Source organism: Anguilla anguilla, chromosome 4 (assembly GCF_013347855.1).
Source record: "Anguilla anguilla isolate fAngAng1 chromosome 4, fAngAng1.pri, whole genome shotgun sequence".
NCBI lineage: Eukaryota > Metazoa > Chordata > Actinopteri > Anguilliformes > Anguillidae > Anguilla > Anguilla anguilla.
This window is the reverse complement of record NC_049204.1, coordinates 25,581,633-25,609,213: the sequence shown is the minus strand read 5'-3', so window position 1 is coordinate 25,609,213 and position 27,581 is coordinate 25,581,633. Positions and strand designations below refer to the sequence as shown.

Below are 27,581 nucleotides of genomic sequence, written 5' to 3'. Positions count from 1 at the left end.
ATCAATTCAGTTTATAATGATGACATTTTATATTTAATAAAATTGCAATGCTATTGGCTAACCAGCTAAATACAATAATTCAATGAGACAGATATCCTTCTATGGAGATAACCTTTCTCGTAGTAGCCATCCAATGCAATGTTTACTCTATTTGCTGTTCTACTTCCTTGCCAGTGACACTACAGTTATTTGTTTTATGCATTTCTGTCCGTTGGAAGATAAATTAAGGACTTTGTTTACTTATAACAGACAAAAGGCTGTTTGCAGTTACTGATGGCTTCTGGAAGTGTTGATGAGAACACACTTAATGCCGTTTTATGGAGGTTAATAGGCCCAGTCACGGAGCTTTCCAAGAAACAATGCCGACTGGTGTACTCCGCTCTCGGCCACAACTCGGATGTGTGCCTCTTCTTCATACAGGGGGAATTCTTTGCTATGGATGCTCGCTGCGCTCACGCTGGTAAGGTGAAATCAGGCTGCTCAATATAGGCTACGTCCGTGTCGGTTACAATTTAAAAACACAAAATCCACGGAGTGTTTTTACAATCGGTTGTTATTTTACACTAACTTTTAAATAGAACGACAATGTAGCTATATAAAACGTTGTAAATATTAGCGATAACCTTTACATGAGAATAAAAGTAAGATTTACCTCTTTTGCGGTGTTTTGACGTTAAACGCTAAACGCGGAGAAAACGAGACGTTAGGGGTGGCTGAAAGCGCGTGCGTACGTAGGTTACCGGACTCTTTTCCCTGTTTTTTCTAAAAGATGCATTGTGTTACCTGCGGGATATGGAATCTTTATGTACGTATGTATCATTAAAATTTCAGCTACTTCCTAGCCCGCCTTGCAAAATCAGCGACACCTCGTAAACACTCAACTACAAACGCTAATTTTAACCATTATAAAATGCCATTCGGTTTACGCTGGTGGGCCGTCTCCGCTGGTTGTCTATCTGGACAAGATGAACGTTGCATATGTTTCTTTTTATTTTAAATGTGGCTAAAGCAGGCACTTTGGAATACGTCACCACGTATATTCCTCCGTATAATAGAAATATAACTAAGGTGAATAGTCTGATACCTTTTGTTGTTGTTACAGTCAATTAAAACCCTTTCACCAGTGCAGTAACCTAAAAAGCAACTGAAAAAGCACTCAAAATCCACTTTGAGTGGTCCTAACTTTGTCTGGTTTTGTGAAACTGCACCAAAATGTGTCAGAAGAGTTGTACAGAACCCTATTTGTGGCTATAACAGGGGGCCCACTGTGCGAGGGAGACATTGAAGAGGCTGATGGAGTGCTACAGGTGTTCTGTCCCTGGCATGATTATGACTTCAACATCAGGACAGGAAAGTCACAGACAGGTTTACAGGTGGGCCGAGATTTAGCGATGTTATGACGTGTCCTCACAGGCCAAATGCTATGGTACCTGAGCCAAAGTGTGCGTTTGAGTGTGCGTGCATGTGTGAATGTGTGTGCATTTGTGTGTATGGATGCACATTTGTGTTTGTGTGTTTTCTATAGGTGTACATCGTCTTATACAGCCTACATGTCTAGCTTCTGAGCTTCACTTGTCCCTCTCTATACCCCTAAATGACATTGGTTGAAACAACTCTGTTTGGGAACTGTATTGTGAATTGTACAGTTGTCTGTTCAGAAGCTACGGTAGCTATGGTGATGTTGTAACTGAAGGTGACTTTTGTCATAAAAACATGCCAATTCCTCATGTCCTGTCAATATCCATATGGCTGTGAGTATGAGTTTTATGAGGTTTAATTAACAAAATTAGATGTAAATTAAATTAGTTTTAAAGGTGAGGGGAAACACTTGTCCATTAATTAACTGTGAGGGCAATAGCAAGACATGCCAAGGTGTAGCTTGTCACATAAGAGACTGAACTATAAAAATCCCTATAGCAATACTGCAAAACAACTTGAAAACTTTAAATGAATAGATGCTTCAAGTATAGAAATAGTGATGACATTATGTACTATATTGTCTTGTCTCCATGGGGTCAAGCTGTAATCTGTCTTTTGACCAGCTAATAAATTGTGAACTTCATGCTTGTCTGTGCTGGCATAGAACATGGGCTGATTCTGTTCAGTGAGATTAAAGATTAAGTCCCTCCAGTTCCAGCGACTTGTCTTATCACTTTCAAAATTAATGTACAAGCCTGTTCATTCAATTTCAATTGAGCTATCTATTTATGAACAAAAATAATGGCAAAAGTAACAAGTATAAGGCAACAATGCTGAAACCATGCCAAATTGCAAATTAACTTCAGTTTACAAAGTAGACAGACATCGGGCAGCCCAGGGGAGACCAGAAATATGTATTGTATGACACACAGGCAGCAAAACAATTGATAGAAATATAATCTATACTCATGTTTTTTATGTGTTTGTCTGTTTTAGCAAGAAGTGTATGAAGTAAAGGTAGAGGAAGGAGGAGTGTATGTGAAGCATGCCAGTCCACTGTCTCTACAGCCTTTCCCTCCAACTCCGAAGAGCTGAAATTCAAAGCTTCCACAGACTCTTGTGTTCTACATAAAGACCCGGCTCTAACATTCCTGGGCTGTGTCTTGGATTTATTTTTAAAAACCCAGGTTGTCACAAGACATTCCTCACCTTATCTGCTGTGGCAACAGCCCTTTTCCACAGGAATCTGGCAATGTAAACATCCAGGCACTATCTAGAGAATTTTTTTCCCTCAAACTCTGGGACTGAAGCCATTGCTGACAGTGGAAAGAAAAAGTGATTGGAGGTTTCGCTTTGATCGTGACAATCGACTAGACACTCAACGTTTATTATATATCAGCCACTGTTCAACTTTAGGACTCTTAATTAACCTTCTTTAGTACATGGCAAAACCTCAATCTAACAACCATTAAAGGATCTTCAAAAATGAATTTTTAATGGAAGATTTTTGTATTGAAGAATTAAAATGCTGTAGATTTGACAAGGAGTCTCAAAGCAAATGTATCAGCAAAGGTTAGCAACAATGTCCTTTATGCAAGAAGCAACTTGAGTTTCTTATTGATATGTCAAAAATGTGGATTTTACTGAGGCATTATATTTTGACTTGAAATTATTTTCTTTTTAACAAATAAGCTTTTAGTAATAATGCATTTTTTCAGACTGTTGAACAAAGCAAATAGGTGCATCGTAACATTCACACTTTTAGCATTGTCCGCACACCAGTGCTTATCTAACCAGCTGTCCACTAAAGACTGAAAAGGCAATGAAAAAGTGTTAAGAGTTTGACTGGATTGAACTCCAGCAGAGCAGGACAGAAGCACAGAAATCCTGCATTGGATGTTAATCTGGTGTCCTACCGGCTGTTTAGCTACACGCATCAAGTGTAAATACAATTGGTTTTTGTCCAGTGGTCTTTTTCTGTTCGTTATGTTAAAGGCCTCCATAAAATGATACCTCTGTGTTTCCCTTTGGTATTTGTGGAGCCATTTTTAACCCTGGCAGTGGGGCTGAAGTGAGATGGAACTCCGGCCAGTAGGGCTTTCCTGGAGCAACACAGGGAAACACAGTTTTATTGTTATTGCTATTGCTATTATTTTATTGGTTTGGGAACTGGGCTGGTGACCTAAAGGTTGCAGGTTCAATTCCCCTGTAGCACAATGCCGTTGTACCCTTGAGCAAAGTGCTTAACCTGCATCGCTTCAGTATATATTCAGCTGTATAAATGGACACTGTAAAAACTGAGAAAGATGATTAAGTTGCCCTGGACAAGAGCGTCTGCTAAATGTAATGTAATTTTTTTCCCCCCTTATAATCTGGCAAACAAATTGGCACGCCTTTTCTTTCTTCCATTTTCACACATGTACATGTTAAAGCTGCTGGAAAAAAAGGAAGTAAAAGTGAGTAATATCATTTTATTTTATTTTTTATTTTCCTCCTCACACCTCGTTTGTTCTGTGTTGTGTGTTGAGAGTCTTTATTGGAAAAATATTTGTCTGCCATGTGGACACATATCTAATAATTCAATACATAGAGAATAATGTGCCAAGACAGTTGAGACGCAGCCGCGGCTTGTCGGTAGAAGAATCACATTTTATTGGCTCTGCCGTGTATAGCTCGTGTGGTTTATACAGATGTTTAGGAGGCTTTGAAAGCGTCGCTCTTATTGGTTATTGTGAACCGTTTGGAGAAACCTCAGCAATGTCAGTGCTCAGAAATGCATTAGCTAATGTTTGTCTGCCATTTGCAAACCTGCCATTCATATTAATGCAATATTTTGCAGACGCTACTGTTTTACGGTTACATTATCTGCCTGACTCCAAATGTTAACAATCACTGTGGTGATAGTGGTTCTGTTTTACTCCTAGGTTTTCTTTGATTATTACTGTAAGTAGTGAGCTGAATTACACGTTTTGTTCTTTACTTTGGGTGTCCTTCTCTGCTTGGTGCTAAGTTTCCTGACTAACATATTGTTGGTTTTATAGTTTGTGATCAAATAAATATATTTCCCCAGCCCCTTTGGGATGTTTCATGAAGTATGGCTTAACGCAAAATCAAGTTTACAACAGGTTTATTTACAGCACCTCAAAAACATTTTAATAATGTCCCTTCAATACACAATGTACACATAAATCGGCACAAAAATATTAAAAAGGCGAGATAAGTCATGCAATACATGTTACATAATGATTTCGGCGGAGATATGAGGATTTGTTTTATATTTATATTCAGATTTATTTTTTCATAGTGAAATGGAAACCACACAACTATCCAAGAGAATGGTCATGGTTATTTAAAAAAAAAAAAAAAAAAAAAAACCTAAATATGATTTTTTTTGAGGATGTCCTGAAATAAGTTAAAGTCTCCGAGAGATTTGCCAGACAGCAGTGGAGAAGACAGATGCTAACGCGTCTGTTAACAGCAGAATCAACATCAATAGCCAAATTGTGACTTAACTCCGGTCCTGCATGGCAACAGCCTAGAAGCTCTTCTGTGGCTTGCCTTTGAAATCCTCTATGTTTGAAGACTTGCGGAGAAAAGTCTTGATTGTATAGATATATACGTATTACATGTGAATAATATATTCGGGTTGATTAGGCGTGAATAGCATTCAAGTTTTATTATGAATAAATTCAGAATCACCACACACAGCGAAAGCAATCACTATCAGGGTGTGTATATTTCATATTTCAAATTATACACAGACAAAAAGAAAGTTGGATCTTCAGGACCATTTCATTGGCATATAATGTACATTTCAACCAAAGAGTGATGGGGATGAACTCAATCATAATTACAGAGACTTAAATAAGCCTTGAATCTTTAAATTATTGTAAATAGAAAAAGTGAAAGAAAACTAGACTGACTTTTTTCATCTTGAAATGTATATCCGAAAAAAAGTGTTTTCCATTAAAGTTTTGGTCAAACTCTAAAGCAATCCAAAGGTCTTATTTTCTTAACGGAACTGAAGTACTCACTGTGAAGATGAGAAATCGACGTTTAGAGTTGCCCCTCTAAACTCTGTAAACATACTCTGATTTAATTGATAAGGTCCATCAGTCACCACTGCTGCGGCAAAATACCTTCCGAGACTCTTATGCACTCAAGGGAAATTGGGGCAATTGAAGGTCATTTTCTGAGTTGTGTTATTTAAAATAAACAAAATGGTCAAATCATACCAAGGAGTTAGTCAGGACGTCAGTAATTTCTGTTAGAGTTGTAACATTAAGATATCACATGTAATATCATCTTAAGAATACATCAACAAGAACAGTGAATGACAGATATGGAACATTATTGGGAGGAAGCAAAACTATATGTAGATAAATATTGTTTTTCGTATGTACTGCATGCAGTACCATTATGCAATTAAAAATGTGGAGGTTATTGACCTAATGTAAAAAATGTTCTCTGCAAAGTTATCTGTGTTTTACTTGTTGGTTGTCATGTACAGGAACTCATCCAAATTACATGTGAATCTTACAAAGCTCATATGTACTAGAGGTTAGCTCAGTTCATTATGGGAAGTAGCCAATTTGATATAGGATCCTATAATAAATTAGTCTGCCCTTTTGGACATTTTTGTCAGGGCACTCAAGTCAACATTAACAATACTATTGCACTTCAAGTGACAAAGACACCAACAAAAACAATATACAGTCAAGTAAGCATTATGATTAGTCTAGCTAATTCTCCATGATACAATTCACAAGATTTCTCTACAGAGAAAATGTAGGACTGATCCAAGTTAAGGTCAAAATGGGGCTCAGGATTAAGGGAAATGTGTTTCCTCTCACAAGCTTTCAGTCCCAGGTCTTTTATACCCCTGCATCTGTTTAGTCTACTAGTGAGATCCATTTTGTTAAGGGATACTTGTCTCTGAAAAAGCTCGATTGGACATTGCTGTCAGAGTTAGGGTTGGCTGTATTCCAGTCGGCACTGTTAACACGTACATTTAAAATGGGACAAAGATGCATCTCATCCTCACTCCATACACTCTAATAATACGTCTTTCTTTAGCAGGACGACAGGTTTCACGCTTTTGTAGCGGATGCCCTGCTACTGTGATGGCAGACGTGTTTCAACATGGAGCTTATGTTCTTTTAAATTTTCATGAGGCCTTCTAAGGAAAGTATTATATCTTGTGTGGGAAAATATGTAAGAATCTGGAATGCAGTTTATATAATGAATAGACATCATAAATCTCATAAACTAGTAGTTGTGTCCACTCTGTAAACTGATCTTTTGACTCAATGCAATGTGATCCAAATTAATCTGTTTTGCTCTGTACATGATGGGTATGTGATGGTAATAGTAGCATTGCTTTTGAGTCTTTTGGCTCTGTTTTCAGGGAGACACATTCTCAGTGGATGTCGGGAAAGCATTCATGTCCAACGTCACCAAGTCGTTTGAGCTTGGGATCTCTATCTTTCATTTTTGTGAGGACATCTTCATCTTCACCTTCGTCACCATACTTATCCCATGGACAAATAATTTTTTTCTGTAAAAAGGGACAAACAGGAAAATAGTAAATATTTCAGTAGAAATTTTCCATTATTAATTATGAACAGGATTGTAAACTTTACTGTGAACTGTGAGCCAGAAAAAAATTTGTATGTCATTTATATGCTGGATTTCTTCTTAGTACTGAAGGTATGTTTTGAGTTTTTGCCATCACTAAATTCAACATTGACAGGAACTCACAGCTTACCGAACAATAATTCTACTGAGGAAGCTGTGTCCTGGTTTGAGTTCTCCTTCTGCTGGAAGTACTGCTGGTCCTGCGACTCTGGGTTCGGCTCTGCTGACTTGAAGGGTAGGCAACCACTCGGGGCTCCCCTCTGCTGACCTGCACCCCTCCTGCCTCTCTCATGTCCTGAGCCACCTGAGCCAGAGTTTGGGCTGGGTTGGTCTGCAAGCGCTGGAAAAGGCTTTCCCGAGTCACCGGCCTCTCTGGGCAGGCGAAAGTCAACGCCACCCCAGAATCAGGCTTCATCTCCCGGGAGAATCCGTCTGAGGTGCCATCAAAGCAGCGCCCGATCGCAATCTCCTTGGCCACTCGGGGGTTCTGGTCTGTGACTGTGTAGATACCGTAGTTGTGACCGAGCGGGTCAACAGGGGCCAGCATGTTGAAGGCAAAGCTTTCGTTGTTCTGCACAACGGGAGGGTGCTTAGTGAGGTACTCCTGCAAGAGGTTGTTGACGCCTGCTCGTCGGCAGTTGCCCTGGGGGAGAACTGTGATGAGCGACCTGTCAACAATGTCTTGATCAAAAAGCATTCCGCTGCACTTAAATTCCAGGCATGCAGCGGAGGTGTTAGCCACATGCATGTCTCGGGTGCTGCGGATGTCCCTGATGCCATAGAGCTGGCCTCTCGTCGCAGGGTGAGAGCCGCCAAAGTTCCGTGACCTCACCATGACCTCGTTGGGCCCGTTAATCTTCACCTTGATGTAACAAGCTCGGAATTCCTGGGGATTTGGCCACCAAGCGAGGTAGTCACCAGTCCATGTTGTCAAGTCACTCTCCTCAAACGGAACCACATTGTACTCATACTTGTCCTTCTCCACCCGAAAGAAACGGAAGTGATTGGCATCGATGGGTGCATTTTCACAGGCTATTAAACTCTGATAGGGGTATATTGGCCCATTTGTTTCATCAAAATTATTTGGATTAGGCTTTGGCAAATTTATTTTGAAAGCAGTTTTCTTGAGAGCAGGATCCTCGTGGTCTGATCGCCTGTAATCTATTTTCTTCAGGCATGGCTGGGATACTCCAATGATATTGGGATTCATTTTTGGGGCTGAGGGAGCTGCTTCTAGTTCTTCTCCTCCCATTATAGCTGTAACATAGGCTGTGTAAGCATCAGGTCTCTGAGCATCACAGAAGGCTGGCAAGCAGGCCCCATTTTGTCCAGTGATCACACTGTCAAATCGGCCCCACGCCCTCGGATTAGCAGAGTATCCAGGCTTGGGCTCCAGATTGATGAGGTTTATGACAACTCCTTCAAGCTGCTCATTGGGCAGAAATTTGTCACTCATGTATGCCCGTACCTTGACGTAGCAGCGGCGGTTTTCCGGCACGTCCAGGTTGAACAGTCTACGCTCCCTGATTTCCATGTTCCCAATGAGGAAAGTGCGCTCCTCCCGCTTGCTTCTTCCATTCCCGCCACCAGTGGCCTGAGTGTAGTGAAAGTCACTCTCTTCCTCCCAGATGCCTGTTTCCGGGTTCAAGGACCACAGCTTCATCTTAGGAATGTGCTCTGGCATTTTAACGTGCTCGGTGTCCAGAAGCACCTGTACAGCCCCAGCCCCAAGGGCTTCCTGGTTGCTTTCGTCTCTGAAGTCAACAGAAAACATCCCATAGGTCCTGAGCGGAAACATATCTCCTTCATTGTTGACAAAGTTGAGGTCTCCTGGTGCGGCAGGTGCTGTGGTGATGTTCCTGGGGTCAAGGAAAGTAACGCTGGCTTTTACAGTGCCCTCGTAAACCTCCCCGCTGTTCTTGTGAAACGAATTCGGAGGTATGACTATCTGGCCAATGGGATCCTCATCTTTGATCTCTCCCAGGTAGATTGTGTTAGTCTCGGCTGAGTTGATGTCAACAGGTTTCTGTTTCCGCATCACCTTCACATCATGGTAGACAGCACCCCCCCTTCTATCGAAGATGAAAACCTTGACGGTGTCGATGAACTTCTCCAGCCGGTCCACAAAGTTCACCACCAGCCTCTCGGTGTCGGGGGACACCTGGACGGTGAAGCTCCCCTGGTACCCGGTGGTGCCCACCCTCTCTTTCCCAATGTAGATGTGGCCAAAGCGCAGGGGCTCCCCGTTGTCCGCGGCGACCACCCTGCCCCGCACCAGCACCTTGGGCTCCACACATTTCTGGCAGCCGCACTCGGTAACGGCACGGATCGGCAGGATGTAGCTGCCGCAGTTGATCTCCCGGGTTTCCAGGCGCTTCACCCCACAGCAAAAGCTGCTGCCGTCTCTGCAGCGCAGGTCATAGTCCAGCGATCCCACACACTTGTTATGGGGGCAGCTCCCAGCATCATAGAACCTGGAGTTAGTTCCTGGCTGCACGCAGTCTATTGGCAGCTTGACTAGGTGACTTTCGGGGGTGGGTATGCAGGCAGGTGTGCCTTTAGCTATAGGACATAAGATACAGACAGTTAGCATTAATGTCTTTGACGTAATCCTTGAACTGTTAGATTTTAGTCTCCAGTTTAGTCCCAACAAAAAACATATGCTTTAAACTTTCTGCCTACATCATGAAAATTAGGCATGTACACATGAACATCGGCTTAACGCCATAGGTCTTGTGGTGTGTCAGGTGGTTAAGAGCTATGAGAATTGCTCTTGTGAACATCTGCGAACTATCATTAAATTCAAATTAAACCGGCAAACTAAATTCCTAGCAAGTCATAATTCTTTTTTTTTTTGGGAACAGAATGGCTTTAAATGCCAGGCTTCACAAGCCCAGCCAACAGTCAGTAAAAATATTACTTTCAAACAACAACATATTCCAGAAGCTGTTTCTTGCAGGACCACGTGTTTTTCCTTTGAATTAAAGCTGCAAAACATTGATCTTTTTGGAAGGCTATTCAGTGAACCGACTATATTATCAAATCCAAGAAGACATTTTTTCAGTGGTGAAAAACTAGTGTTTATTTGATCCACTTAAATACGTTCCAAACGAAACACTGGAATAAAAAATCTCCCTGTGTTAAATGACAGAAAATGTTTAGCCAAAACCCAGGGAAATTAAAGATAGGGTGCCAATGCACTCTTACTTGACCTATGCCATGACAGTGCTTTCCAACACTTGCGACTGTTCAAAATGGTACTGTACCATACATGGCTTCACTTCAGACAAAATATGTTCACCACTTGGCAGGACACTGGAGCGGGTTGTTGAGGATTCAAACATTTTCAAACAATCTGCCAAGGTTCATTTATTACCTTTCAGTCAAATATGCGCACGAACATTGTATTATAATCAGTCAAGTATTTTCCATAAAGTTGAAACTTAAAAAAAACTAGCCAATGAATCGTCAGAAAACTGGTCAAATGAATTGATGTGGCCTATAGAGAGTGCATATGAGTTTTCAGCTTCTTTGACCCATGCACAGCTGAGAAGACATGACCCTTAAAATGGCCTCTGACTTTTAAATTGTTGTGACTCCTATTCAATAAGCGCACTCAAAATCCTGTGGTTGTGATATACTACTGTTCCAGTAGCCTCTACAACTCAGTCCAGAAGAAAGTTACTCAAAATGACAGGTCTGTGTGTGTGTGCGTGCGTGCGCATGGGTGCACGTGTGTGTTGGCACGTGTGCATGCATGTATGTGTGTGTATGTGTATATGTGTGTGTGCTATGTCTGTTTTACTTTAGTCACACTGCAAACACAGGGAAGGTAATGTTACTCATGTTAGTAATGTGTCTTAGCTTTTGCTATAGAGTGATTATTGGTGGGAGGAAAAAACAACACAGTATTCTCTGTTAGTCTATTGCATAAGTCAGTTCACTCACATCCCAAGAGGAAACCAGAGAGAAAGAATAACAATTCATAACAATAAATTACTTTTTTTGTCAGCAAATTATTCCATGTATGACATAATGGTTTAGTTTGCAGTCCAATAATCAGAACATTTTTCAAAAATAAGCAGATCATTGCTGATGGAGGGAAGAAGCTAATCATCGCAGGAGCTACTACTGTACAGGCTATTAATCGGGGGAGGGGAAAGAGCTTTTCCTGTACATCTAGTGTATATGATATGATCTTAAATCATATCCCTCTCCCTCTGAGAATAACTGTCTGTCCTCGTACAGAAGTTTAAAATGCAAAAAAAGGAGAAAGAAAAAGAAAAAAGGAGGACACGGCAATTACTGCGGTTTTAGCAAAACAGGCTGATAATATTCTATTCAGCGCTGCAGCGTTCCTCGTTTTATTCACTGGACCGCTTTTCAAATCCTGCTGTGACTGAAAAGCATTACTGATCCTTCTCAGGAAACCCTGGGCTGATGACTTTAGCACACTCCTCAGCAGACCCTTTTGGTCAATTTATATATCGACTAACAAGCATCAAGGGATTTTGCTCAATGTGTATCTATCCCTTGCGGATGTGGAAACGCATACTTGTCTGACTTGACAAAAAAACAGAAAGCGGATTTATTGGGAATCTTGAATTTCTCTTCAATGCGCACAGCTCTGGAGAATGGGGGTTTGTGGTTTTGCGGTACCTGGGGCAATCTCTTGGCAAAAATAGAAGAACAAAAAATCTTTGTTTGGAAAAGGTTCATTTCCACTAATGTAAACACGCACAGGCATACAGACACACACACACAAACCTTACTCTTGTGCACATTGTTATATATCGAAGTCCTGATTTTTTATGCTCTTCATTTCTTTGAGGTCTTATTTTCTTCTAATAGACCCGGTACATTTGCCGTTATCTATTTAGTTCAATTTAAGCTCTCCTGTGTAACTTTTATATATACAGGTATATATGAAGTTAATGACAACTGCACCCACCAAGTACGGTGACGAAAGCTGGAGAGGACTTAATGCTCCCTGCCTCGCTGGTGGCCTTGCAGTGGTACTGTCCGGTCTGCCCTGGCTTCAGGTCTCTCAAAATCAGGTCTTCTGCATACTTGTACAAGCTGCGATCCAGCAGCGTTCCATTGTGGTACCTGAAAACAAAACGAAACAAATCTTGCGATCAGATTCATTTTGCATCCGCAAGACCGGGAGACGGAGCCCCCAGGCCAAGCCGCACGCATAAATGCATCAACCAGGCGTGTATCTGTTTTTTTCATGTGGCGTGTTTATTTCTCACCAGAGAAAAATCACTTATTATATCAAGTAATAAATCGGGTTTAATAATGGTAAGCTGCTTTGCAGTGTTTCTGTTTGGCTTTTGGATTGTGCTCTGGCAGATGTACAAGCATAGACCTGCATAGCCTCACCAGTAGTATTTGTCGGGGACCGGCGTCCCGGTGGCCTTGCAGCATAGCGCCGCGCGCTGCCCTTCATATCGCACCTTGTCCTCCGGGTGCTTCTCCATGTACGGCTTCTCTGTAGAGCGACGGACCGTGCAAAGGTAAATCCCCCAGCCTGTTCTGCTTAACAGCTATGAATGGTGCCACTGAGGCCTCGGGTGGTGTTAAAACCTAGGATCTAATCATGTGCATAATTTTGAACCAGTGTGGGACGTACAGTAGTCCTCATTAAACATTACTGTTGTGGGATTGAGCTGCTGGCCTCTGTATTCTTGCTTTAAGTACTTCAAGAATCCCTTAAAAAATACAGCCTTTTATCTCTCCTGTGGCCCTTGTTTAATGTTCTGTTTCCCACAGTCTGGACATTGCGTATGAGTGTCTACATAGACCAGCCTCAGAGGTCAAGACACCTGGCAGGCTATCCTTTGGTGATATCATTAGAAGCTAAAGCTTTCCTGCAGAACTCACCGGATGACTTCATGACCACCCGGACCCAGGATGTTCCGGTGCTGTTGCTGGATGTTGTCACGGCGACGGGGGAAAACTTCTCCCTCTGAATGGAGACCAGGGTCGGAGTGCCGGAGCACACCCCCGGGACAGTGAAGAGACCCCTGGCGTCGGTTTGGGCAAGGACAAGCTCGGGCTGGCTGTCCAGGGTGATCCGGGCTCCGGACACGGGCACGCCGGTCATTCCCTTCACCTCGCCACGCAGCAGGTGACCCTTACACACGCAGCGGCTGCAGTCATCGCTGGGGCGGCCCTCAGAGCACACTCGCTGGCACACCGCTACACACACACAGACATACACAGACACACACACATGCACACGCACACACAAACGCATGCACACACACACGCACACACAGACACACACACACACACACACACATGCACACACAAACGCATGCACACACACACACACGCAGACACACACACACAAACGCACACACATAAACACACAGACATACACAAATAATTTTCTTATTTACTGATTATTTCAGGGCTATTCTACTGGCAACCCAAGGCCAATTAATTACTCTTGGTTTTCTTACTGTTCAATCATTGAGAAAGAATTTTAAAAATTATGACTCTTAATATACATAAAAGACTGTGCAACTGTACAGTGTTCATGTAGCTCCCACCAGTGAGAGAACAACAAACGAAAGCTATTAATATTTTAACAATGCTTTGATGATCGTTGTACCCACACTACTTATTCATACGTTGTTTAACAAAGGATTATGGCTCACATTTTTCTCATGGCATATGTTTTACAAATGGCTTATTGCACTTGCATTTAAAAAAAAAAAAATCTAGTCTCCATGAATAAGTAATTGTAGGACCTTTGACTACAGCTGTCATTAGCAGCCCTCCATAGATGCGGGGAGTATGTACTGGCTGGCACACGGTACCTGGGCAGGGGGGCTTTCCACACTTCTGGAGCTCTGCAGAATGTCCCACGCACTGCACGCTGACGGAAGACCTCAGGCAGGTCCGCCTCCTGACCCTTCGGCCCTTGCCACAGGTCACCGAGCAGACGCTCCATGGGCCCCAAGGGCTCCAATCGGCTTCATGGTCAACAGGGAAGGGGGGATGGAAGGGGAACAGCTTTAGAGAGCAGACCCCAGCACACTTTTGGCCTCTGAAGGTCTGGAGCATTAGTGGTACCCTTCCATTGAGGAGAGTGGTTAATAATAATAATAATAATAATAATAATAATAATAATAATTCCTGTCAGGGCTGCAGGAGGTTTTGAAGCCTATCCCAGCATGCATTGGGTGAGAGGCAGGAATACACCCTGGACAGTTCGCCAGTCCATCGCAGGGCACACGCACCATTTGCTTTTTTCACGCACAAAGTGCTTTAGCACTTTACAGTGTGAAGGGAACTTGCCTCAACCACCACCAATGAGTAGCACCCAGCTGGGTGATGCACGGCAGCCATTTTGCGCCAGAACACTCACCACACATCAGCTATCAGTTATGCACACTGGAGCATTCTGGGTAAAGTTTTACACTGGCAGACGACTCTGATCGAAGCCTTGATCCACGGGGCTGCCCAACGTGAGTGATGCGTGCGGCTAATTGAAAGCAGCACACGCTACAAACAGTCGGCACGGAAGGAATAATCACGTTCCACAGCTGCTTTTATGTGTGAATGTGAAGACTGCCAACGCACGAGCCGCTCAGATTTGTAATGTCTTCCTGCTGCTTTCTTGTAAATCTCTCGTGTAGGTTTCAAATTTAAATAGTCGTGTAATTTTATTTTTTGACGTTTTAAGGTCATGTGCGTTGTGCAATGCTGCTTCTCTGCGAGACCGCGGTGCCATGACCGCTGTGAGATCCAGCCTCAGAGGGCTGATCCTGGATCAGAACAACATTGTTTTTACTTTAGAGTATTGGGGCTATAATTAGGATGTGGACAGGCCGACCTTCCATGTGTTGTCACAAGGCAGAAAACACTTAAATCTGATAGTATTTCTGTCGGATAGAATTTCAGTGCAAAGGTTTCAATATTTCAAAGCGACATGAAGTAAACCAAAACTTATATTGCTATAATTTAACATGAGTGTCTGAACTGGCAGTCAAGCCTGATCACACGATTCTTGTCAACAACGTAGGCCTCTGCATAACACAACCAACTAGCTAGCCTGATTGCAATGCATTAAATGTCTCTAGGTCAATATGCTGTACAAAATCTCTACGGTCAAAATAACAGTACTGGCAAACTATAGTGATGTCTGGCTAGCTAACTTAATTAAATATGACTTTATAGATACTCTAGGTGATCTTAGCAACTTGTAACAAAAAAAAACACAAACAGATTTTTTAAAGTCTTAAGATCACAAATAAGTGATCTTGTATTTGTGATAAAAATATGTGAATGTTCCTAATTGAACATTTTAATGCTGGTGTAACAACCGCTTTTGGTAACTGAAATCAGTGGAGTTCTAGAACACAGTCTGGTGCTGTGAACATGATAGCAGTCCATTTCTCCCTTTCAGAATATACTGTGTGACCATGAGAATCGCATAAACAAAAACTACCGGTGACTACTTGCTACTTGCTGGCAGTGTAATACAGTAGAGTACAGAGTTATACCGTCCTCAGAGCTCAATGCAGGCTACTGCCCAGCCGTCATCGCACTGAGAAATTTCCAGAAGGGAGAGTAAAGTCGTTACCTCGGCATGGAGGGGTGGTGCACTCCCGCCTCTCGGTGTGAGGGCCCTCGCAGGGTGGCGAGAGCAGGCGGGTCTGGGGCTCCTTGCTCACGCACTTTCTCTCGCGCACCTGGATGCCCACGTCGCTGCAGGCCGTGGCCGAGCAGGCGCCCCACGCCGTCCAGTCCGTCCAGTAGGCCTGCACTGAAAACACGCGGAGGAGCAAAGGTGAGCTCGGGTTTCATAAAGCCCAGGCGAGCTCAGGTGTTATAAAGCCCAGCTGAGCTCAGGTTTTATGAAGCCCAGGTGAGCTCAGGTGTTATGAAGCCCAGGTGAGCTCAGGTGTTATAAAGCCCAGCTGAGCTCAGGTGTTATAAAGCCCAGGTGAGCTCAGGTGTTATAAAGCCCAGGTGAGCTCACGTGTTATAAAGCCCAGGTGAGCTCAGGTGTTATAAAGCCCAGGTGAGCTCACGTGTTATAAAGCCCAGGTGAGCTCAGGTGTTATAAAGCCCAGCTGAGCTCAGGTGTTATAAAGCCCAGGTGAGCTCAGGTGTTATAAAGCCCAGCTGAGCTCAGGTTTTATAAAGCCCAGGTGAGCTCAGGTGTTATAAAGCCCAGGTGAGCTCAGGTGTTATAAAGCCCAGGTGAGCTCACGTGTTATAAAGCCCAGATGAGCTCAGGTGTTATAAAGCCCAGGTGAGCTCACGTGTTATAAAGCCCAGGTGAGCTCAGGTGTTATAAAGCCCAGCTGAGCTCAGGTGTTATAAAGCCCAGGTGAGCTCACGTGTTATAAAGCCCAGCTGAGCTCAGGTTTTATAAAGCCCAGGTGAGCTCAGGTGTTATAAAGCCCAGGTGAGCTCACGTGTTATAAAGCCCAGGTGAGCTCAGGTGTTATAAAGCCCAGGTGAGCTCACGTGTTATAAAGCCCAGGTGAGCTCAGGTGTTATAAAGCCCAGGTGAGCTCACGTGTTATAAAGCCCAGGTGAGCTCAGGTGTTATAAAGCCCAGGTGAGCTCAGGTGTTATAAAGTCCAGGTGAGCTCAGGTTTTATGAAGCCCAGGTGAGCTCAGGTGTTATGAAGCCCAGGTGAGCTCAGGTTTTATGAAGCCCAGCTGAGCTCAGGTGTTATAAAGCCCAGGTGAGCTCAGGTGTTACAAAGCCCAGGTGAGCTCAGGTGTTACAAAGCCCAGGTGAGCTCAGGTGTTACAAAGCCCAGGTGAGCTCACGTGTTATAAAGCCCAGGTGAGCTCAGGTGTTACAAAGCCCAGCTGAGATCAGGTGTTATAAAGCCCAGGTGAGCTCAGGTGTTATAAAGCCCAGGTGAGCTCACGTGTTATAAAGCCCAGGTGAGCTCAGGTGTTATAAAGCCCAGGTGAGCTCAGGTGTTATAAAGTCCAGGTGAGCTCAGGTTTTATGAAGCCCAGGTGAGCTCAGGTGTTATGAAGCCCAGGTGAGCTCAGGTTTTATGAAGCCCAGCTGAGCTCAGGTGTTACAAAGCCCAGGTGAGCTCAGGTGTTATAAAGTCCAGGTGAGCTCAGGTTTTATGAAGCCCAGGTGAGCTCAGGTGTTATGAAGCCCAGGTGAGCTCAGGTTTTATGAAGCCCAGCTGAGCTCAGGTGTTACAAAGCCCAGGTGAGCTCAGGTGTTATAAAGCCCAGCTGAGCTCAGGTGTTATAAAGTCCAGGCGAGCTCAGGTATTATAAAGCCCAGGTGAGCTCAGGTGTTATAAAGCCCAGGTGAGCTCAGGTGTTATAAAGCACAGGTGAGCTCAGGCGTTATAAAACCCAGGTGAGCTCAGGTGTTACAAAGCCCAGGTGAGCTCAGGTATTATAAAGCCCAGGTGAGCTCAGGTGTTATAAAGCCCAGGTGAGCTCACGTGTTATAAAGCCCAGGTGAGCTCACGTGTTATAAAGCCCAGGTGAGCTCAGGTGTTATAAAGCCCAGCTGAGCTCAGGTGTTACAAAGCCCAGGTGAGCTCAGGTGTTATAAAGCCCAGCTGAGATCAGGTGTTATAAAGCCCAGGTGAGCTCAGGTGTTATAAAGCCCAGGTGAGCTCAGGTGTTATAAAGCCCAGGTGAGCTCAGGTATTGTAAAGCCCAGGTGAGCTCAGGTGTTATAAAGCCCAGCTGAGCTCAGGTGTTATAAAGCCCAGGTGAGCTCAGGTGTTATAAAGCCCAGGTGAGCTCAGGCGTTATAAAGCCCAGGTGAGCTCAGGTTTTATAAAGCCCAGGTGAGCTCAGGTGTTATAAACCCCAGGTGAGCTCAGGTGTTATAAAGCCCAGGTGAGCTCAGGTATTATAAAGCCCAAGTGGATGCTGCACATCAGTGGGGTTTGGAATGAATGTTATCCTCTACACTGCAAGGTGCTTGAAGATGAAAAGGCCAATATTAATGCAATCCAACATTGTTCTTTTTTATTAAAGGAGAGCAGACAGTCTGCCCTCCTTTCATCTATTATTGTTTTTTTTATATTCTATTTAGACACAGAAAGAACAGAACAGCACAGAATGTTCCATCGGGTTGTGCGGGTAGTGGGGTGGGGGGGGATTTCAAATACCCAACCACATGCCACATGCCAGGATTCGTATATGGCAAGGCTGCCAAACCCTGTTTCTGGAGATCTACCATCCTGCCGGTTTTCATTCCAACCTCACACCTCGTTCATCAGCTAGAGGTCTCGCTGAGCTGCTAATAAGTAGAATCAGGTATGCCAAATTGGGGTTGAAACAAAAACCCCCAAGACGGTACGTCTCCAGGAGCAGGGTTGCGCAGTCCTGGTACACGGGTTCAAAGCTGGCCGCCCTACGAACGGCACCACACTCCCCCACCTCCCCTTCCTGTGCGCGTTCTTACGACGAGCGGTGGGCGAGCTGCGCTACCTGGCGGGCACTGGAATCGCACGTGGTAGTTGGAGCAGAGGCGGCCGTATGGCTGCTCGTTGTTGATGCACCAGAAGCCCTTATCCAGGCTGGAGTGCACCACCTCCCCGGTGTCGGCGGCCTTCACCCAGTCGCTGGTCCTGGCCTCCATGGCGACGGGGCGCGTGCACACCCTCTCCCGGTAGTAGAAGCGGATGGCCTCCAGCCTCTCGTAGTCTCCGTTCCCCCCGGGGTGGTCGATGTTGAACCAGGACGTCCACTCGGTCAGCCCTGCATGAAAGCAGCAGAGCGGTTTTTTTTTCACAGACAGATGCCAGTCAGAACTCCTCTGCCCGGGGAGGGGGTTCCCCCTGAGAGATGTCGGGGCACTCCGCGTGCCGCGGGATCGGCTCGGGGTGTTCGCTCTGGGGGAAATACCTCGCGGCAGCTCGGTGGCGGCGCGCCCCGTATTTTTCCCCAGAATTATTGATTGCGTCATTTAAAAGACACTCCAGGGAGGCGTCATAAGGAAAGTCTGTAGATTTATGGGAGGAAGTTGTCAGGAAGTTAGCTGTCACAAGGACAGTGTAAATCTACACCCAATGACTCTTGCTGCTGGATTAAAAACACTTGCAGTATTTCTAAAAAATAACATTATATCCTTTCATGCTTTCAGTCTTAGCCACTGTTCCTACGCTATAAAACCTTATTGTCTAGATCTCCAGTAGTGATTGTGAAAATTATCTTGATTATTCCTTAATCAAGACCATAGACCACGTAGACCATACGTAAGAAAAGGGCTACGTTCCAGGCTAAATTGGGCTAAATTCTGTCATTGCTTTTATGGGATTTATTTTAGTTTTTTTTTTTTTTGCAGTGGGTTTAATGAACATTCCTAATTGATTCTTTCATGTTGTTTTTCCTCCCGATTATGATCAGTCTCAGAAACAGTCGGTGCGCAGTAAGGACAGATTGTCTGGAGCACTGCATGGGGAGACAGAGCCGCAGCGGGACGGCAGCGCATCGAGCGGTCGACAGTCACCTGTGGTCTGTGACCCGAGGGCCTGATTCCTGTTCCTGCCCCTCTGGCTCCGCTTCCTGACCTGCACGTTGCCCCCGGTGGGATCTGTTTGAAACGGGAGAAGATTCCGGTAAGTAGACAGAATGGCCGTACCCTGTAACAGTGACCTGGGACCAGTGTCTGCACGCGGTCTATACAGGCGCTTGTGAGATGTACTGAGGCGTACAGTATGCGTTAGCGGCGTCGCGCTACGTGAAGCAGCTGCCTGTCTGCTCGCAGGACTGTCCGTGAATTTGAGAAGGAATGTCTCGGTCTGAGCCCCTGTTTCACGAGAGGTGGAGGGGGGGGGGGGGGGAGTTTGGGAGACACCCGATCTCGGGACCGGCCCCTGAGTGTCTGCGTGCACTGGGACTGCTGTCTGGGGGCCATTTGAACATAAGAGCTAGTCTCGCCTTTTTTTTTTTTTTTTTTTAAACCGCCCCCGCATCCAGCATTGTCGCTGGGTCTGTCTGGTCCGGCCACTGCCAGACACATCTTAGCCCTCCAAAGACATCTGACTCCCTGGCCTGACGGTGTTTCCTCCTCCCCCCTTTAGTCCTGGGGCTGTCTGGTGCTGAATAAAGTCCAGTCCTATAAAGAGTGCCGACGCATATGGAAAATCACTGGAGCCTGATTGTATCTGCATGGCGCTCTTTCTGTTTTTGCCGGTTTCCTCTCTTTCTTCTTTTTTTTCAGAGGTAATCAGGAGCAAAGCTATGCGCTGGAGCATCTTTGAAGGAATGCTGAGGAATGGGAAGGGTTCAGGATGCATGCGGAGATAACACAGACGAGACAGGTGGAAGTGGTTCGCTGTTCTTTGACAGCGAGCTATGTTCCACATGGCCAATTATACCCCACCCGCTCAGAGAGTGTGGGACCACTCTGTGTGTGTGTGTGTGTGTGTGTGTGTGTGTTTATTCTTTACAACAAGGCTCTCTGGCATCCCACATCGGGTCCAAACGCTCGTTGATGTGAACACGTCTTCATCGATATCTCAGACAATCTGGCAGCGATTGAGATAAAGCAAGCGCTCATAAAAACCGTCCTTTATAAGCGACATGGCCAGAATTGCATTCAAGCCCGACATTACCAATTCCTGAACTATCCTCCGTAGCCTTGACAGTGAGTCATTAGCTGTGGTATCTTGCAAAATGTGAGCCAGAGAGGCAAAATGAGGAGAGCGTTATTTTCTACCCCAGCAAAAACATCCTTCTTCTGTGTCAGTATTGCAGCCCCCCCCCCCCCACACCCCCCCACCCCACCACCGCCTTCCTATTCTTCATCCACCCATTAAGGAGCCAGAACACAACGGTCTCAGCATTTCAGAGAAGCCGATTGATCAGACTCGCTGCACATTTGATGGAGTCACTCCACACCTTTTTGGTGCATGAGGTCACCCGTGCCTGAGAAAACCATTTGGTCTGTCTGGCGGAACGCTCGCTGCTTTCCAAGAGGAACGGCTGAGTTTATTGGAAGGAAACCCGAAAACAGCCCCATGCAGGGTCTCGCGCTCGGTCCCGTTCTGCTAACTTTTACGGCTTCTCGTGGCACTTTTTTTTGCTATGCCAGGTTGTTTATTGTCATTTTCATTGTTTTTTTTACTGTGTTTGACCCAGCAGGTCATCGCTGTAAACAACAAACAGAAAAGGGATTCAGCCAGTTGAACCATAAAATTAAGAGAGGAGAACCATTTTATTGTTATTTACCTCTTTGGCTTGAAACCTTTTCATAAGCCTTTTTGCAGCTCACATTGAAGTTTTATTGCAATGGGGATTTTGTTGACAGCAATTCATAACTGGTTGAAAGACAGATGGAAAGTTTAATTTAATTTGATGGAAAGTAAATCATGAGTACCTGTCATTAAAAATGTTTCCTCGGTAACGTCGTAGAAAGGGGGAGATGAATGGAACCCAGGATACCCCGCACAGCACGTTTACCCCCACCCCCGTCCGACATGCAGTTCGTGTTTTTTTATTTCGTTTGACATAACCTTTATTCGATGAGCATGACACTTGCATTCACCGTGGTCGGATTTAAACAGCCCTCTGTGCATGAGTTTGTGTTTGGTGAATTTCAGTTTGCCGTCAAGCTAATTGTATACCGTGAAGCATTAAATCAGAATGATTTAATTAGCGCAAACGATGTGCAACGTGGAACAGCGGGCGAGACACCGGTCGGAGACGTGCAAACATCTTTCTGTGACCTCTGCACGACATCATCATGTATACGTTTTTGTTTTTGTGATAAATTTTGTACCCAAGCCAAGAGCACACATGTTAAAGAAACTATGAACAGGCAGCTCACACGCCAGTCAATACATAACTTAGGATTTCAAAATGACGATGTGGAGACATGTTTATGAAATCATTGCCTCATTTAAGTATAAAAGAGAGCCACTTATGATGCACATAAAGAGGAATGCTGTTATAAGACATATTTTATGTGTCAGACACACCACCAGGAGCACAGACATCGAGTCATCCAGGTGCACTGCATAGCACTTCCAGGGGTGCATTTTATGGCTTATATTTCCTTGGCATTAACATTTCCCTGTTAACACTTTTTATGGTCATTTCAGTCTGAATGATTTTAAATGTATTTTTATGCAACCGGGGGCATAAACAGCTTTTCATTGGCTCTACAGAGATCGAGCAGGAGGTCATTAAAATGAGGCTGCGCAGGAAAAAAAAATGATAAGCTTTCAGTTCTACTTGAAGTGGTAGCAGGTTAGTGCTGTGCTAGAACACAATTTCATTGGCCGGCCTTCCTGTTGTGGCCCCACCCCTGACCACAGAGAGACCCTCATGAAAGGATTGCTCAGGGTTTCAGAAGGCGCCATGGAAACAATGCATTATCTGTGAACAGAGTGCAGTGTACCAAAGGACTTAAGCCAGCCCAGGTTATTTCAGAGCATGCTATTTAAGGTACACATCCATCACGTCAGAAGGTTCCTTCTAATACTGTGAATTTTGTTACCGAGTTATGGTAGCCGAGTTACTATTTAGTAACAGTGTACACAAGGGTAAACAGTCTAGTAATAACAAGGAGACTTTTCCCAAAACATTTTATTTTTAAGCTATTGGTATACTCTCCAAAAAAAATTAATAAAAAGAGCATGCTCTTTTCACCCTTTTTGGCAGAAGCTAATAAAACACAGAATGAAAAAATAGAAAAACATAATTAGCTTTTACACAGAGTGGATCCCTTCAGATTTGGCAGTTTGCAATGCCAGAATTGGATTGGCAGCAATACAGTCGTTTCAGTACGTCTGGCCTGTTTGTCTTAATGTAGTTCAAAATAGTCCAGACCCTAACAGAAGAAAAACGTCAATCACTCCTCTGTGTTATGTAAGTCTTTGGATAAATGGTGGTTGCTCAAAGTCACAGTGTTGATTCAGACATACCACACCACAGCACTTAAGTGCAGTAACAGAAGTGTGTTCATGAGTGTTTAGAGCATCAGAGAGGTCCACGGCCATCCCGGACTTATTGAGATTTAGGTAACAAGCAGTTATTTATATATAAAACATTAAAAAGTCATTCAAGTCGGACAAGGACTGTGACAAACCAGTGGGGCTGAATTGTTTCCTCTACACCCCATTACAAATTAACGAATCGAAAGATTTTCCCCAAAAGCTGAATGCGTCTTTGTCATATATTTGGAGACCATTTTGTGTGTTTGGCACTGGTGGTCATTTAGAAAGAAGGCTGTCCTGTCTGACCCTCTCCAGTATTGGTCTAGCCATTGACCGAATGTCCCCCTGGGCAGCATTATCATTCTGATCGCATTATAATAGGGGCATCTGTGCGCCATTACTCTAGATGCAATTTCCCCTCGGACAATAGCATCAATGATGCAAATCAGCCTTCATGACTCCCCGTGATTAAAGAGAAAAACAGTAGCTCTGGGTTATAAGATTTTTCTCCTGGTGATGTCTTTCTGACTCACGCTTAAAAAAGGAATGTATTTTTACTTTTATATTTTCAGTGCCACAAGGATGCTGAGGGACATAATGTTTTGAGAACAAAAATGATGTAGCACAATATACTTCCCAAAAAAACAGGCATTGTGATGTGGGGAAGGTGAAATAGAGGTATTTCATTGGATTGGCCTTGATAATCTGATTTTTTTGGGGGGAAAATTTGACTTCCTTTTTCAATCTCTCATTAAAAGTTATTTCAGTTCAATCCCAGTGAACTAGAATATCTTTAATGGACACACCAATGTATCCAAAAAGTAAGCATTTGGAGAATTAAGCTCGCAAATGAGGCAGATGTTTACTTTGGACCGCTAAAATGGCTTCATCATGCTTACAAGAACGTCCCCATACCGCGGCTGCCTGGAATGCCACAGCACAACTTGTTACCGCCTCATCGAGTGGCTCATCGGGTTATTTAAAACGCAGCTTTAAAACCTCAACTTAACTCCAACAATGTTAGCTTCAATGTTCCATTTCAGCACTGCAAAGCATCCAGGAGCAGCTGCCAGCTCAAATTGGGAAACGGATCATAAATTCAAAGACAGAGAGAGGAAGGGAGGATGGGGGGGATAGAGAGGAAGGGGGAAGGAGAGAGAGAGAGAGAGAGAGAGAGCAACAGCAAGTCATTTGTGTTACTGTCACTCACAGGAATGTCCTGAATCCACCACTCTCTGCCTTCGCTTGCTGATGAAATACCCTTGGAATAGCGTCTTGGGTACAAAATGTTATCACAGTTAGTTGCTCTCAGACGGGTACCATTGCATGAAGTCTTTCACCAATGACTGACAGTTCGATTTCGCTCAGATCTTATACGCCAGTTAAGACACGTCAAGGGAGAGTGAAGGGCATGGGGGGGGGATGAGGGACGAAACCAATGTCTATCATTTCTCATGTTATGGTAGCAGTACAAACTGAGCCAGAGGGTCTATAAGTTGTGAGATGACAAATACGTGATTAGAATGTTCTTAACTGAACATCAAAATACTGATGTAACAACAGCTGCTGGTAACTAAAAGCAATGGAGTTCTAGAATACTTAGACATAGAATTTTGAAGAAAAAAAACCATTCCAAAAAGCCTAGGCTGTTCTTCAAAAGGTTATCTCTACATACCAGTGGTGTGTGGTATATTTTTATTGTTAAGAGCAAGAAATTGTAATGCAGTCAGTAGGTTTATGGACAGGGACACAGTTTGTGTTGTTTTGATTCTGTACTGCAGCACATTGGATTTTAAATAAAACAATGGAAATGAGGTTGAAGTGCAGACTTTTTGCATATAGTTCCCCGATTTTAGGGGAGCGACGGTACTTGAATAATTGGCTGTTCAGCTGTTTCTTGGCGAGCTGTGCGTCTTTGCAGCATTACTTCATGTGCAAGCTAACAAAAGGTCTAGAGTTGATTCTAGGTGTGGAATTTGCATTTGAAGCCTGTTGCTGTTGTCTCTCGATATGAGGACCAAAGACATGTCAAAGCCAGCAAAGCAGACCATCATGAGGCTGAAAAATCAGAATAAATCGAATGGAGACATAGCCAAAACATTGGGTCAAAATCAACTGATTGATACATTACTAGGAAGCAAGTACGCACTGGTGAGCTTAGCAATAGCAAATGGTTGACCATGGAAGACCACTGTAGAAAAGTATTAGAGTAGAAAAGTATGCAATTGAAAGTATTCTTTAGTCATTCTCTATAGTGGTCCTCTGTGGTCAACCAGGTCATTTGATATTACTGTACTTACATTCTTGCTTCCTAGCAATGTATAAAACTGTTAATTTTGACACTCCCAATGTTTTTGCTAATTCAAACAGGAACTGAAGATGGTACAGGCCCAGCAGAACACCACCAGGGAAGATACCCAGTAGCTGGTGATGTCTGTGGGTCACAGACTTCAGGCAATCCTTGAATGCAAATAATTTTCAACCATGTACTAAATATATTCATTTGTCCAATTACTTTTTCTTTCCTTTCCTACACAGATCCCCCAAAATGGATGTAAATACCATGGATGATAGTCTGCACTTTAACCTCACATTCATTATTTTATATCAAATCCTCTATGCTTGAGTACAGAGCTAAAGCAACAAAAATGGTATCACATTTCCGATACTTTTACATTTAACTGTATATAATGATTAACTTGTACAATTTGTCTTCTGGAAGGGTAAGATAAGTGGAATCAATGTCAAATGATCAAATGATGACTATGGAGACCATTCCACATGACCCTTGCTATTTATGGAGGCAAATATATTGGCTATACAATTATTCAGAAAGTTGAATCTGCAAAGTTTGTCTATGATTTCTTAATATTCTTGGGTTTAAACACAGCACCTTGTCTGCACAAACACACACACACACATGTGGCACGCACACACACACACGCATATGCAGCATGCACACACGCAAGCAGACATGCGTATGCACACACAGGCACACACACATGCACACATGCAGCATACACAGACACACACGTGGTGTGCACATATACACACGTACACATAGCACGCACACACACACACAAGCACACATGCGCATTCACACGCAGGCACACACACGCACACGCACACACACAGGAGACTAATTTTGAAATGACAATGCGCTTTGCTGATAACTTGTCAACACTGGTGACCACCACTCATGGGGTCCTCTTTCAGCTGATCTCAATTGGTGATTTATTTACTCACTGAACCTCCACTGACTTTCTATGGCATTCACATTTACCAAAGAGACACTCTGTTATGTAACAGTATGTAACCAAGTCAAACACATATTGCCGTGTTGGATTCTATGTAATAAATACAACTAACCTCATTGGACAAAATCTTAATTTCACACATGGACGGGCTAGCCAGGATCGAAGACATGCTGTACAATTTAAAGATATTAATGCAACCTATGCAACAAGCAGGATGTCAGTGTCAAAAGTGTAAGTGTAATAGTATAATGACAGTGTGACATTGACAGGCATGCGTTCTTATATCTGAGACTTGTCGGTTGTCACTCAATTGTTTGAAGATGTCCATATTGTGATGATACCCTCAAATGACAGCCACCTTATGAATGCATAGAGGAACAGCTGTGATGTCTGCTTAATGACCCCCTCAAAATTACAGTTGTGTCCGTGAACATTATTAATGCCAGGGGCTGAATTTGTTTGAACCTAGGAACCATAAAGATATTTAGGAAAGATATTTGAGTATCTGTCTTCTTGTTAATTTGAAATGGATAAAATGGTTTGACAACTTTTCCTCGCTTTTTTTAACTCTACTGTATATATCACGTGGTAAAAGACAGTCATTGCATTTTAAGTTCTTGTAATTGCAATTGTAACCTACTCACAATCTCTCTCTCTCTCTCTCTTGCTCACATGAAAACACACACAGATACACACACATAGACAGAGAGAAAGAAGGAGACAGAAATGAATATGAATGTACGTACCTTGTGCTAGGGCCACTGCAAGCAGGACAGGCAAACAAAGTATCACCTTCTTTAAGTTCCACATGGTCTCAATCTCTGTGTCTTCCTGCGACGCCGATCACTCTTCCACTCAAGGTAGTAAAATCAAAAAGCCTTTTTCCAACTTTATTTATGTAATAAATATATTGACACACGCATATAAAGATAAGTTTTAGGAAGTTAAGTGGTATTGGCTGAAGAGCTTGCCCTCTCCTGTAACTCTGGATGATGAGAATTGCGTGTTGCACTGTGGCTCGGAGGTTTAAAAGAAGGTACATTCGGAGTGTAGTCCAATCCGGCCCCCTCCAGCTTGCCATTGGCCAGCGTGTGTTAACATCTGTGTTCTTCTGGTCACTCCCAAAAAAAAGAGAAAGGAATGAAAATAACCTCAAGTAAAAAAAAAAAAATTAATAAATGGGTGTCTTGGTTATTGATTGTAGGAGCGACGTTTCCAAATGTTCATGGTTTGGCTGTTCTTATCGTCCTTTTGCTTCTCTTTATCCAATTTATACATCTGCTGTTGGAAGAACATTTTTCATTTGTCAGGTGAGTGGGGAATCAATAAAAGAAAATAATTTATTAAAATCATAATA

At 43.6% G+C, this 27,581-nt stretch overlaps 1 protein-coding gene and 1 long non-coding RNA gene across 2 annotated transcripts; one reads left to right on the top strand and one right to left on the bottom strand.

Moving 5' to 3' along the window:
* The first annotated feature begins 672 nt into the window (after window positions 1–672).
* LOC118224626 lies at window positions 673–2,436 on the top strand. The gene is made up of 3 exons (XR_004764676.1): window positions 673–805; window positions 1,258–1,373; window positions 2,416–2,436. It is a non-coding gene; the product is annotated as an uncharacterized LOC118224626 (long non-coding RNA).
* Window positions 2,437–7,186: 4,750 nt separating this feature from the next.
* cilp2 (cartilage intermediate layer protein 2) lies at window positions 7,187–27,194 on the bottom strand. The gene is made up of 9 exons (XM_035412187.1): window positions 26,971–27,194; window positions 19,535–19,618; window positions 18,514–18,783; window positions 15,656–15,838; window positions 13,887–14,042; window positions 12,943–13,260; window positions 12,442–12,550; window positions 12,008–12,165; window positions 7,187–9,618 (listed from the first exon to the last, which is right to left on the bottom strand). Exons 1-9 carry the CDS (start codon window positions 27,032–27,034, stop codon window positions 7,199–7,201), a joined length of 3,762 nt encoding a protein of 1,253 aa, XP_035268078.1. The 5' UTR covers window positions 27,035–27,194; the 3' UTR covers window positions 7,187–7,198.
* Between the last annotated feature and the right edge of the window lie 387 nt (window positions 27,195–27,581).